The sequence below is a fragment of the Sapajus apella genome, unplaced genomic scaffold (assembly GCF_009761245.1).
Source record: "Sapajus apella isolate SASKATOON/1434 unplaced genomic scaffold, GSC_monkey_1.0 scaffold454, whole genome shotgun sequence".
In the NCBI taxonomy this organism is placed as follows: domain Eukaryota; kingdom Metazoa; phylum Chordata; class Mammalia; order Primates; family Cebidae; genus Sapajus; species Sapajus apella.
Genome location: NW_022437390.1, coordinates 14,103 through 27,600, shown reverse-complemented (window position 1 = coordinate 27,600; position 13,498 = coordinate 14,103). Strand labels below are relative to the sequence as shown.

Here is a 13,498-nt window from a genome sequence, read left to right as displayed (position 1 = left end):
ATCGATGGGCTTTCCTTAGGGGAAATCACAGGGGCTTAACCCAAATAAAGCTATGCCATTTTATTTTGTCTGATCTTGGTAGCAATCTGTTTCAATAAAACAATTTTTTAATTTTTAGGATATTCATTTTATATTTCTTCCTGTCTTGCCAAATATACTGCTGGTCACTTTATTAAAAATTTTATGCAGCATAAAAACTTAAAAATGCTAAATGTTCTACCTTAAATGAGTGTTTTGACACCTAAATAGAATTGGAATGGCTACTAAGTCATTATTTTTTGGTGCAAAGGAGTTTGGTGCAAAGGTATTAGCATAAAAACTTTAAAATGCTAAATTTTCTGCCTTAAATGAGTGTTTTGACACCAAAATAGAATTAGAATGGCTACTAAGTCAGTATTTTTTGGTGCAAAGCTATTAGTTTGGGTCATGTTAAATTGCAGACTTTTTGACCTGCCAAAGTGGTAGTTTCAGATGCTCCAGCCTGTATATCCTAGAGTGAGTGGTGGCTTTGTGATTGTTAGGAATTAAAACTTACTAAGTTCTACACAGATGAAGGGCATCAGAAAGATAAACTAGATGAGCGATTATTTGTCCATAAATCAGAAATACATGTGTAATCGAAGTATTACAACAAAAATTCTGAACAGCTTGAGAGCTGTAGAGAAATCGCTTTACTCTGTCCAGATTGGAGGTTGTTGGTCCAGCCAGCTCACCTGCCAGGTCTCTTGCTCCTATGCTAGTCCTTTTTGTGTTGGAACCACAGATATTAGTGTTCCCCCCTAATATTAATTTACGTGATGATATTGTTGTCATTATTATTATTTGTAATATCCAGCATATTTCCTGGGGCATGAATCGTACTTGAGTCCATATGCCCAACACACAGGGCCCGGCAAGTACAAGATGTGCAATAAGTGTCCATGCACGGGTGGTGACAGTCATTGGCCAAGCACTTTCCCATGCCTTACCCTACGTAATAACTTTAAGAGTGGATTATATCATACCTTCATCTTGCTCTTGAATCAGTATTTTTTTGTTTTTAAATTTATAACATCAATGAGTAAGGAAATGACTAGTAATCACAATAGAAATCTCTTAAGACTTTATCAATAAAGTTCTGATATTTGAAATCCTAAATCTTCTCAGTCAGATGTGTTTTTGGTGAAGGTTGATTGCTATTCCTTGCATGGTAACTGCATTTAAGTTTAATGCAGTGGCTACATTGGAAAGAGCAGTGACATGCTTAATTGCCTGGAGAATGTAATGTCACACCTCCACCCATGACCACTTCCTTTTCTGTGGTCAGGTTCATGAAGAGTAACACTGGCTCTCAGGTGACCTCACTAAATACATTACTGTGTTTAAGTGTTCACATGAGCAATGTGATTTCCCTGCTATTATGGATGACGAGAAGAGTCAAAAAATTCTGTAAAATATCTGAAAAGATTTATTCTGAGCCAAATATGAGTGACCAATGGTCCGTGACAACCCTCAGGAGATCCTGAAAACATGTGCCCAAGATTGTCGGGGTACAGCCTAGTTTGTATGTTTTAGGGAGACATGAGACATCAGTCAAATACATGTAAGATGTACATTGGTTCAGTTTGGAAAGGCAGCACCAAGCCGGGAAGGGGAGGCTTCCAGGTTATGTATGGGTAGATGTAACAATTTTCTGGTTGCCAATTGTTTGAAAGAGTTAAGTTATTAACTGGAAGACTTGGAATCAGTAGAAAGGAATGTCTGGATTATGATGATAAGGCATTGTGGAGACCAAAGTTTATCATGCAGATGAAGCCTCCAGGCTTCAGAGAGAAGAAGTTGAAAATGTTTCTCAGCAGACTTAGTTTGTTCTGTGGTAATTCTGAAAGGGAGGAGGGTGTAATGAGGCACCCCGCACCCCCCATCATGGCCTGAACCAGTCCCTCAGGTTAGCCTTGGAATGCCCTTGCCCAGAGGAGGGGTCTATTCATATGGCTGGTGGGCTTAGAATTGTATTGTTGGTTTACCTTATGTATTTTCAAATGTAATTTAATACCTCTTGAATGGGAATGAAAGGCTATTATTTACTGTATGTTGTTCAGAATAACATTAAGGTACTTGTGTTTGCCTCCTGAGACCAGTGACACAGAAGTTCTTTCCCATAAGGAGCTCCTACTGGTCACTCGGGTCGTGGGGACAGACACAGGCTGGCCATGTTCTGAAGTGGTTTACATGCGGGGGGCCTCTGCTCTGCCAAAGGGACAGTAAGTGGTGGCAAGAGGAACTGTCTTGGCCTCCTAATGATATATGTCCATGTTTTATGGGAAATTTAGCTGCATGGGTTAATAACAGCATTGTGTGCCCTGGTAATCTATATTTCATTAGGAATAATTAACTTGAAAAAGAAATGTAACTTATAATTAGGAAAAAAGTGATAAAAATGATATTACCTCTGGGTGATGTCTCTTTGATATAGTGTTTAAATAAGGCCACAGCTGTGAAGACAAATGGAATCATCTGAAATATTATCTCACTTGTTAGCAAGTGTTTCATCCATACCTACTTTATTGAAAGCTAAGATCGATAAAATTGGTCAGTGAATGAGAAAACACGAGGACAGAGCCATCAGGCCTGTCAGCTCATTAGCGCCTTGTGAACTCTGCATGTTCACAAGGAAACCTCCATGACCTCAGCTCCCCTGAAACAGGCAGAATGAAACACATGTGTTCTAGCTTTGATCTCGTCTCTCATGAATATGCTCTATCCAGGACTTCTCTGTCATCACTCCCCAGAACCTGGAAGAAGAAGCCATAGCCATGCCAGGAGTGTGTCAGGTTGTGCAGGAGCCAGCAGCAGCAGCCACATATGATGGGCTGTTTGCACACAAGGTGGGTGTGCCCATGGAGCAGGTCACAAGAACCTGTGGGAGATCACAGACTACAGAGCTCCTTCTGGCATTTGGCACGCTAAGGAAAGTATGAGGCAATTCTGTCTGATTATTTAAAATGGAACTGTTTCTGTCCCAAGCCCATTTACTTTAGGAGGAGATAGGATTCCATTCTTGAGATGTCCATGGCTGCTTCTGATGGATCTGGTGGCAGTTCTTTCTGGATTTCTCAGAAGATCATCAGTGCAGCACCCTGAGGAAAGCAGTAACATAGAAATTACGCACTTCTTCTGGAGATTCACTTTTATGCAAATCAAAGATGAAGCATTTTGGGGGCAATAATAGGATGTTAATTGTTAATCAATTCTGGGTCCTGGGAATATGAGGGAGTTTAGTTATTTATATTTTATATTCCTCTTTAAAAATCTTTAAAATTGGCCAGTCGTGGTGGCTCACGCCTATAATCCCAGCACTTTGGGAGGCCAAGGCGGGTGGATCATAGGGATCGAGACCATCCTAGCCAGCATGGTGAAACCCCATCTCTACTAAAAATACAAAAATTAGCCGGGTATGGTGGCTCATGCCTGTAATCACAGCTACTCGGGAGGTTGAGACACGAGAATTGTTTGAACCAGGGAGTCGGAGGTTGCTGTGAGCCAAGATTGTACCACTGCACTCCAGCCTGGCGACAGAGGGAGACTCCATCTCAAAAAAATTAAAAATAAATAAAATTAAATTGAAGAAAAAGATAAAACTCTTTTAAAAGTTTTAAAAAACATCAAAAATGCGACAGTTATTTTCTCTTGAGATATTTAAGGATTAGAGCTACTTTAAAATATACATAAAGCAAGAGTCTGGCACAGATGTATTCCTTTTTTTTTTTTTTTTTTTTTTTTTTTTTTTAAGACAGTCTCTTTTTGTCACCAGGTGCCAGGCCAGAGTGCAGTGGCATGATCTTGGCTCACTGCAACCTCTGCCTCCCGTGTTCAAGCAATTCTCCTGCCTCAGCCTCCCGAGTAGCTGGGACTACAGGCGCGTGCCACCACACCCAGCTAATTTTTGTATTTTTTTAGTAGAGATGGGGTTTCACCATGTTGGCCAGGATGGTCTCAATCTCTTGACCTCATGATCTGCCCGCCTTGGCCTCCCCAAGTGCTGGGATTATAGGCGTGAGCCACTGCGCCCGGCCCACGTATTCCTAACATAACCAAACTGTGTGTCATTCCAGAGATTTTGGCGTACTCTGGAATGGGCACCTCGATGATCTACAGTTTTCAAGAACGGTACAGTTACATCTTCAGTAAGAACTCCAGCTTCTTTGCAGCTTTATTTCCTGAGGAGCTCATGCTGACCTGAGAGACGGCCACACTGAGCTGCTGAACCACTATCCCCCAGCTTACTGTTCTACGTGAGCTCCTTCTGCGAGGAATACCTTTCAGTTGCTCTCTCCCTAAAAGGTGAGTGTCCTCAGCATAAGAACAAGAAGAGTGAGGCAAAAATATGGCCATAACAAGGTGGGGCCTTTCAGTGTTCAAACCACAAACATGAAACTCAACAGCATTCCCTGCAACTGTCATTTTATTAGCATTGGTTTATTTTTTCAGTATAGCCCAAAATATATATCAGAAAAGTTAAATTTTGGTGGTTAAAATTAAGATACCTTTCTTCCATAAGATTTTGATCATTTTTATGTATTTGATATAAAACTGTGTTGCTTGTTGCCAGGAGTCCTTTCCTTCTCTAGATGAATAAGTTACATTTTTAATCAATTTACTTTGAAATAAGAGATATTATCTTATCTATGGAAACTATTTCTCCTCCTAAATAATGTGTCACTTAAGTCATATAAAAGCTGATATCCGTGTGCATAGTTACCCACAGTTGCCCTTCATGCATTGTCAGCTGGGAAGTCGCTCGTGTCATCTCTGCATGAAACAGAGAAGTGGCGCCAGAGTTACCCAGCCCATGCCCAAGCAGGGCTTTTTTAGCTGTGCACATTGGAGAGCAACACCAGCCTTCAACCTTGCCTCATCTCATGGCACATGAGGGGAGAAAATTCTGGAAGCACCTCCACACTTGGCATAGGCAAAAAGTGCGTTGTGGAGTAGAGTGTCTACTTGTAAAGGAGACCGTTGTGTGGGTTGGGAGGTTTAGCTATTGTCGTAAACCCACTTCTCTCTTTTCCCTGTTCCTTAATTATGGCAGAAACATTAGGAAAAAAATCCTGGTTGTGCAAAGAAAAACAAATTAGCTATGCAAATATCAGTAAATATATTAAAATGTTTTCTTTTTTTTTTTGTAGCACAATTCAAGTTAATACCATTTGTTCTTGCAACACAAAACTTAAACACAATATTATTTAGCATTCGGATGTACATGAACTAGGATACTTATGAGAAAGAAACCCAATTGCGTCAAAAGTATGACATTGTGGAAAAAATGAACTCAAAAGTATCAAAATGCACAAAGCACTAGTCTTCCGCCATTACTGCTTAGAAAGATATGATTGTTTCTCCATTTACAAAATAGAATCAGGACAATTTAATTTTTTTATATTTTGCATGCAAAACACTGCAATTGCTTATTTATGTAGGAGGGCACTCTCACCAGCTTCTTCTATACACAATTGAGTATACAATATTGCATGGAAGAAAACAGCAGCTCAATTGAAATTTTAGAAAAAAATCAAATAGATAAATGTAGATTTAAAATCCATTACTTGGGAAAATAAATCAATGAATAAAAGGTCTACTTGTTTGCAGCTTCCACACACGGCACCTACCTACTACCTCTCCTCCATGCTTAACTGGGTTTAAAAAGGTGAGCTATGCGTAGAGGAACTACTTAGGATATTCAAGTGCTGTATTTGAACTATAAGCCTATAGATGGCAGTCTGCAGCTGCAAGGGAGAACTTGCTAGTACACTACTATAAACAGGTAAATTACCTGTTTGTACTTGATATAGTGCATATGAAATGACTGATTTAATACAAAACTACAGAACATGCAAACTTTTTTAATGAGATGTTAAGTATTACTTCAGTGGAGAGCAAAACTTACTTAACTTTTTGCTAATGCGTGTAGTACCAAAAAGCAAACATGGTTTTAGCTTCCTTTACTCAAAATATGAACATTAAGTGTTGTGAATTTGTCTGCCAAGTGGCTCAGAAATACATTATAAATAACCTAGTTAAAAAAGAAACTGTGAACCATCTTGGTCAGTCTATTCAATTCTATGTTTATATGTTATTTCCTCAAGCAATCGCTTCATAATTATGGGGTTTACAAAAAGGCTGAGAAAGAAGAGGGAAGGCGAAACAGCCTCTACTGCATTACAAGGAACATCAGGATAAACTGTACAAAGAATCACATGGTTTCCATACCATGACTGTAGAAAGCAGACCAGGTTTAGGAATGATAGGACAGTGCACTCTCTGCAATAGCCAACTACAACAAAACACTTTGAAAGCAATGGTGAAAATTATGTAAAGAGGAAAATTCAAGCCTTTAAATAGCATTATGTCAAGAGGTGAAAACAGAGGTATCAAAACGCCCTGTTGCATTACGTTGATAGTTATAGACTGATAAAGTGACCTCCATTTTCAATGAGGATGTCTCCATATTTTAGTTCAGTGATGTAATAAAGTACTGATTACTGACTTTTAACCCAACTCCTAATAGGCTGCATTAAGACAGCAAAATTAGCCAAATATGACAACGTATTTAAACCACTACTTTGTGATTGTTTTCTTGGATGTAGGAAAATTACAGGGTTAGGCTAGTTGTAAGTGAAAAAGCCACAGGATTAAAAAAAGGGCTCATGGGGAAAAATACACACACCCATACACACCTACACACCCACCCACACAACCACATGCCAGCCAACCAATCAGCAACTCATCAGTAAAACTTATTAACCAGGGTGACTGTTCTTGATAATAGTTTAACCCTGCTGTAGAATGCTATGTTGCCTTTAAAAATCAATTATTATCCACAATCTGAATATCAGGCCCTAACCCACCCTCCCCTCTCTCAAAATTTGAGGTATATTCAATTATTGTATGACTTGGCTAAGAAAAACTCTTTTTTAGTAAGCTTATATGGATGGCAAGTCAAAGGAATCAATATTTCAAATGCAAGATATAAAATTTAAGCTTATATATGTTAGTTAGCTGTACTGCTCATGAAATAAATATTTGGAAATATGTGTAAATATCTGCAGGTCATAAGAACACCATTTTAGGGCACTGTATTCTAAGAACAGAGAATACATCTTGAAGTCATCACACTTTATGCGATTCATAAAAGCGACAAAAAATATTATGCAGGTGGGTTGGCATATGTTCAGCAGACGCCTATCAACAACTCTGGGAAACCTGGTTACAAGTGTATTTTTGAAGGGATGGGGCTAACTTTGTCCAAACAGTAAATCTCACCCCAGTGATAGCTTTGGTGCAATAAGTAATCAGCATTCAAGATGGGTCTGAGAGAGGCATTCTAAAGAATGTTCTTTAATTCTCCACACATAACCGAGGTCAATCCATTCAAACAGCTAATAAAGAAAATCCATAGGTACTAAGATAACTGTTCTCTCTTTATATGATACTAACAGCCTTATGGCTATGATTCTATTTTTAAATCCCCTTTTACTACCAGCAGGAGTTTGAAAGTGTTTCAATGCTATATAAATGTAAGAATCTAGAGGAGAAAAAAAATATGCATACTGGAATGCTTTCTCCTTTAGACTTCCCAAACTTAAGATTTTATAAATAAAACTAGTCAGCTGTATCTAAAGAGACATGAAATCCATGTGAAAGGGGAGAGAAAGTCCAAAGTTCAGTCATCCAGCAATTTAGGAGTGTGCCCCTCCTTACCTTAACTAAGCTTCCACATAAAGCTTAAAGTCACTGAGGAAAGATTTGGTCACCAACCTTATAGGCAGCGCTCTTACCTATGCCAGGAAATCCCCAGTAGAGTGCATTCTTAAGGCAGAAGAGCTAAGTGCTTATCTCAGCACCCTAACTTTACATCACAGCAGCCACTACTGCTCACACAGTTAGGGCTACCAAATATGTAGAGTTGGCCTGTGTAGAATCAGACCTTCAACACAATCTAATTAATATATTAGCTAGGGAGCTGAAAAGGTCAAATGTTACTGGTGTATTTTGTCTTTGCTCTCCCTTGGGTATAAGGTGTACATTTTATTAGAAAGGGAAAAGAGGCTTACTTGATCAGGAATCCCAGTAAAAGCCTGATCATGATTCTTTAGCCCCTCCTCCAAAACATGGTTTTGTTTTGTTTTTTTCCTGGTAGACTGATTTGTTATGAATTTCTCTCTCCCCTCACCCCTCTTAAAGTATTTAGCTGAAGAAGCTGGCAGATAAGAGAGTGACAGACAGACAGGGAGCAGTGTGAGGCCACAGAAGAGTCATTCTTCCCAAGTTATCAGTCCGTCCATCCATCACTGGAGAAGAGCTTTGATTGCCTGGTTGTCAGTGGCTTCAAAGGCGGTCAGTCCATCTGGGCCTTTCACAGTCTTATCAGCACCTTTTGACAGAAGCAATTTCACACAAGAAACATGACCCTCATAGACAGCAGACAGCAGAGGAGTAATATGATGTTTATCTGGAGCATTAATATCTGCTCCTTTTAGCAGCAGAAATTCTAGAATTTCAAGCTGCCCACAGTCTGCTGCGTAATGAAGAGGCTTCCTTCCACCTTCTAGTGTCCGGTTGACATCATCTCCCTTGGCCACAGTCTTTCACCTCATCCAAGTCTCCGTTTTTCAGGGCCCACATGAACTCCTTGTCACACATCACTGCAGCGGGGCAGTCCGGTTGGCTGGGCAGGAGATGAGGAGGCGGTGGCAGCAGCAAGCGGATGCCGCTGGGCAAGAGGGAGGCAGGGCCGTGCGAAGCCAGAGAGAAGAGAGGGTGGGTTAGGCTGCCAGGTGGGCGAGGCAGTTGTCCGCTGCGCCCACTCCGTTTGGGCGGGAGAAAGAAAGTTCTTTTGTGGCCATGGGGCCCAGCAGAGCAGGTTCCGCCTCTTTAAAATGTTTTCAAGGTGCACCCGTGTTGTAAGGGGTATCAGAACCTCATTCTTTATGGCTAAATTATATTTCATTGTATGTGTCTACCACAATTTTTAAATTCAGTCATCTGCTGGGTGGTTTTCACCTTTTGAAAATTGTGACGAAAGTTACTATTAACATATTTTAAAAAACATGTGAAATGCTTATAAAAACTGAATGGTAATGCAGTATTGCTTAAGGTTTTGCCATTTAATAATATAAATTTTACATAAATAACAGAGCCTCACTCAGTTTTCATAGCATTAACTTCAACTTTTGCCTTTATTTAATGAAAATGGGGGAACTTGATTGTTGGTGGTTTTTAAGAGTTAGGTTCTCACTCTGTCACCCAGGCTGGAGTACAGTGCTGCAGTCACAGCTCACCGCCACCTCGAACTCCTGGGCTCAAGGAATCCCTTTGCCTCAGTCTCCTGAGTAGCCAGGACTACAGGTATGCACCACTGTGGAAGGAAAATAAAATGAAATGAAATAGAACAGAATATAGTTCAAATAATAAGCATAACGTAGGCAGGAGTTAACTAAAAGTAAAGGCAAAGCAGACTGGGCACGCCCTCTCTTTACACAGGTAAGAGTACCAGAGCGCATCTTCAGGGCTGCTGCTGGCACATTCCTGCATTTCCTGTTCTTCTGACCTCCCTGGATGACCACCCCCACCTTTCCACTCCCACCTCAGCTGCAAGCTATAGAGTCAAATGACCACGAAGCCCAAGGTTGTAAAACTTGATTGACTGTCTTTGTCTGAAATCCACTTCCTGCCTTGATTTCCCGCCTCAAACAGCATATGAGCTAAACTGCCCACTTTGTTGGGGGTCGGCGGCCATTTTGGGCTGCGCCTGCTGCCCACCTGGACGCCCAGGCGTCCGAAACAAAGTTCTCTTCCGTCTCCATTGGTCTGTTTGTCTTCTTAAGCTGGAGTTTTGCTACAACACCACCACACACAGCTGAAAACGGGGGAACTTGGAAAAGATACTGTTATAACCTTTTTGGTCTTGACTTTTGAAATAATTAGAAGTGGATTTAAACTTTGGTCCTAGAATAGCCATAAATGATCGTTATTCCAGGAAAAGTAAATATTGGTGTGCTCAAGTAAATGCTTAATAGATTCAAATTTTATTAAATAAATTTAAACAAAATGTACTTTAGAACCTGCATTCACAGTTTAATACTTTATTGGCTTTACTTGGCAGCCAATGTTGTCTAGTTTATCATAGTGACGACTGGGGATATAATATGCCAGTGAGAAGTTTTATAAAACTCTGTTTTGCCCAGTTAAAATTGTTACTCCAAAAATGTAAGTAAGACTTAGAGCAAAAATATATAATCTTAAAGAGAAGAGATACATTCAGAGCTACGTTGCATCATAGATCTTGCTAGGACATAAAGTATAGTCAAGGTGTTTTGTTTAACAATATTTAGCAGTGAGATTGTCAGGTTGTCATTGATATTTGACCATTTAAAATACCAAGCTCTCCTCACTAGTTTTCCTTTACTTGGCAGGGAAATGTCTGATTTATCACAGTGACTACTGGAGATGTACCAGTGGGAACCCATTCCCACTAGGTACAAAAGAACAAATGCTACAGCAAATTAAGCTGAAGGAAAAATCAAGTTTTGACTTAAATAGAAATATGTCTTTAAAAAGCACCAGAGGCTGGGTGCAGTAGCTCATTCCTATAATCCCAGCACTTTGGGAGGCTGAGGCAGGCGGATCACTTGAGGTCAGGAGTTCAAGACCAGCCTCGCCAACAAGGTCCCTGTCTCTACTAAAAATACAGAAATTAGCTGGGCATGATGGTGGGTGCCGGTAATCCCAGCTACTTGGGAGGCTGAGGCAGGAGAATCACTTGAACCTGGGAGGCAGAGGTTGCAGTAAGCCAAGACTGTGTCATTGCACTCCAGCCTGGGCAACAAGAGCAAAACTGCATCTCAAAAATAAATAAATAAATAAAAATGAAAGCACCAAAGTATTTAAATTATGCATTGTCACTTGGTTTTGAAGAATAACTTTTGTATGTTGAATCTGTATATATCATACATCTTTCTGTCTGCATTACAAATTTCCTGTTGATATGAGAAAAGCTTTGAGGTTTAAAATATGTGTCTTTATGGATTATACCAATTGTAGATACTTAAAACATGAATAAACAGAGGAAAAAGGGATAGACAGTAGGATGGGGTGGAATTTGAGATATTAGAGAAATTCTTTATGTAACAGTTTTCCCCTTTCTAAATCATCCACTGTTTGAAGTTAGTTTCTTTAACCTTTGTAATAGCACTAATGCTATATGGCTTATTTTTATCATTTTTCTTGAATTTCCTTTGATTTCCCTTCTCCTATTATCAAAATTGCTTACTGGCCTAACATGGTGACTCATGCCTATAACCCCAGCACTTTGAGAGGGCAAGGCAAGAGGATTGCTTGAGGCCAGGAGTTCGAGTCCAGTGTAAGCCACATAGTAAGACCCTGTTTCTACAAAAAATATTTAAAAATTAGCTGGCTGTAATGGCACAGGCTGAGGCTGCCATGAGCTATGATCATGCCACCACACTCCAGCCTGGGCAACAGAGCAAGACCCTGTCCCACTTAAAAAAGAACAAAACACCTCCTCACCATTTTACCATTCCCATATTTGCTTCTTGTAGGAACACTTCATAGGTTAACCAGAATACAAGGAAATAAGGGAAATAAGCCATCCTTTCAGCAGAGACAGAATTCAATGATTCAATGCTGTCAAATCCCTGGTGTTGGAGACAATTTTAGGAAAGCAGAAGAAAGAATGTTTCCCCGTGACAGGGGTCAGAGGCCCTATACTGCAAATGCAGGAAGCACTGGCTATGCTGGCAGAAGCTCCTTGTCATATTCATAATTTCCCAGTGAGAGAGAAGGTACAAAACCGCTCTTGCCTGAGCACACATGTCATCCTAAATGCTACCTGTGAGACCAGCAGGACCTTCCATGAAAAACGTTTCCACACCGTCTCCCTCACTTGACAGTCAGGCCTAATGTAAGAAACTTTGCATTTTTCTAACAATTCAGGAAAGCTGAAATCAAAGCAGACATCAAGTTCACAAATGATATATTAATCAGGGCTCAGATATGGCGATGATGATGATTAGTTGAGTTGAAGTCTTGCTCTGTCACCCAAGCTGGAGTGCAGTGGCATGATCTCGGCTCACTGCAACCTCCGCCTCCTGGGTTCAAGCAATTCTCCTGCCTCAGCCTCCCAAGTAGCTGGGATTACAGGCACTGGGATTAGATGTCTGGCTAATTTTTGTATTTTAAGTAGAGATGAGGTTTCACCATGTTGACCAGGCTGGCCTCTTTGGCCAGGCTGGTCTGAAACTCCTGACCTTATGATCTGCCTGCCTCGGCCTCCCAAAGTGCTGGAATTTCAGGCATGAGCCACCACATCTGGCTGGAAATTATTTAATGATAAAATGAAATTTAAGTTTATGGGAAGAAGAGAACTGTTTATTTTCTTTTAGCAAATGAATACATTTAAGGCTGTGGCTTGGGTCCTGCCTTGCCTGTGGGTTGAGGTGAGCTGTGTCCAGTGCTCTCGCTACTCTTGGAAAACAGGACCTAAATATTCTGCACACAGACATTCTTTCCAGCTGCCGGTGATTTTCCGTGAAAACATACTTTACTATTTAGGCATTACATTCCTAGTGCCTTTATTTTTTCTTCTTCACAAAGAATTACATTGAAATATAAATAAGTTTTCACCTCCTTTCCAGGTGTGCATTTGGGCATTCCCAGCTACTCAGGAGGCTGAGAAGGGAGGATCTCTTGAGCCTGGGAGTTCAAGGCTGCATTGAGCCATTATTGCATCACTGCACTCCAGCACGGGCAACAGAGTGAGACCCTGTCTCAAAAAATAATAGTTAATTATTTTTCTTTTGCCTATACATAAATTGTACATTTTTTTGATATTTAAGAACCATTTGGAGCAAATCCGCTTGTGGCATGTTAATGATTCCTGCTTCGGTAGTTGGGCTCACCCAGCTCTGTTTTGTCCTAAACAACTGCTGGGATCTTTATTGTTTTTTCAGCCATTCGTATATTGATTCTCTTGATCATTTCTTTTACCCCTTGTGTATAACGGCACAAACCTGCGAATGTTAGAGAAGACACATGAATGGGCATTTAAAATATGTTGAGCAGCGCAGTAACTATTAAAAGTAGTGTGGCTTTCAAACACATGATGATTCATAAAATTGTGACTTCTTATTTTTTAAACAGAAAATGCGATGAATTTTAGTGCACTCCCAGGGTGTTCTTGTAAATGGTAAAAACCAATCTGTAACAGCGAGTGCAACCTAACTGAAAGATTTGTAAATTCTGTTTAACACGGTGTCATAGTATAGGAAACCAGAAAGAATTGGAAACACAGGTGAAAGAAAGAGACTGCTCCCTGCAACTTTTAGCCATGATAGTAACAGCATACATTTAGACAGAAAAGATTATGAGATTCCAAAACGTTCAAAGACAGTATTGAGTTTCAGAGAATAGTGGGATATAACCCAGTCCTTGGCGGTCA

The 13,498-nt window shown here is 40.2% G+C and overlaps 1 protein-coding gene and 1 pseudogene across 2 annotated transcripts; both read right to left on the bottom strand.

The window, feature by feature from the left end:
• Positions 1-5,153: 5,153 nt before the first annotated feature.
• Positions 5,154-7,338, bottom strand: LOC116545949 (leucine zipper protein 6-like). The gene is made up of 2 exons (XM_032272350.1): positions 7,303-7,338; positions 5,154-5,861 (listed from the first exon to the last, which is right to left on the bottom strand). The coding sequence occupies exons 1-2, from the start codon at positions 7,336-7,338 to the stop codon at positions 5,679-5,681; spliced, it is 219 nt and encodes a 72-aa protein (XP_032128241.1). The 3' UTR covers positions 5,154-5,678.
• Positions 7,339-8,154: 816 nt separating this feature from the next.
• Positions 8,155-8,697, bottom strand: LOC116545950 (annotated as a pseudogene). The gene has a single exon (XR_004266521.1). The product of XR_004266521.1 is annotated as a myotrophin pseudogene (transcript).
• Positions 8,698-13,498: the final 4,801 nt, after the last annotated feature.

Bases quoted from the DNA above. Each gene is read 5' to 3' on its own strand.
- LOC116545949 (XM_032272350.1), bottom strand. From the start codon at position 7,338: ATGCTGATTACTTATTGCACCAAAGCTATCACTGGG. The intron at 5,862-7,302 runs GTGAGATTTACT...CATGTTCTGTAG, and splicing joins GCACCAAAGCTATCACTGGG to TTTTGTATTAAATCAGTCAT.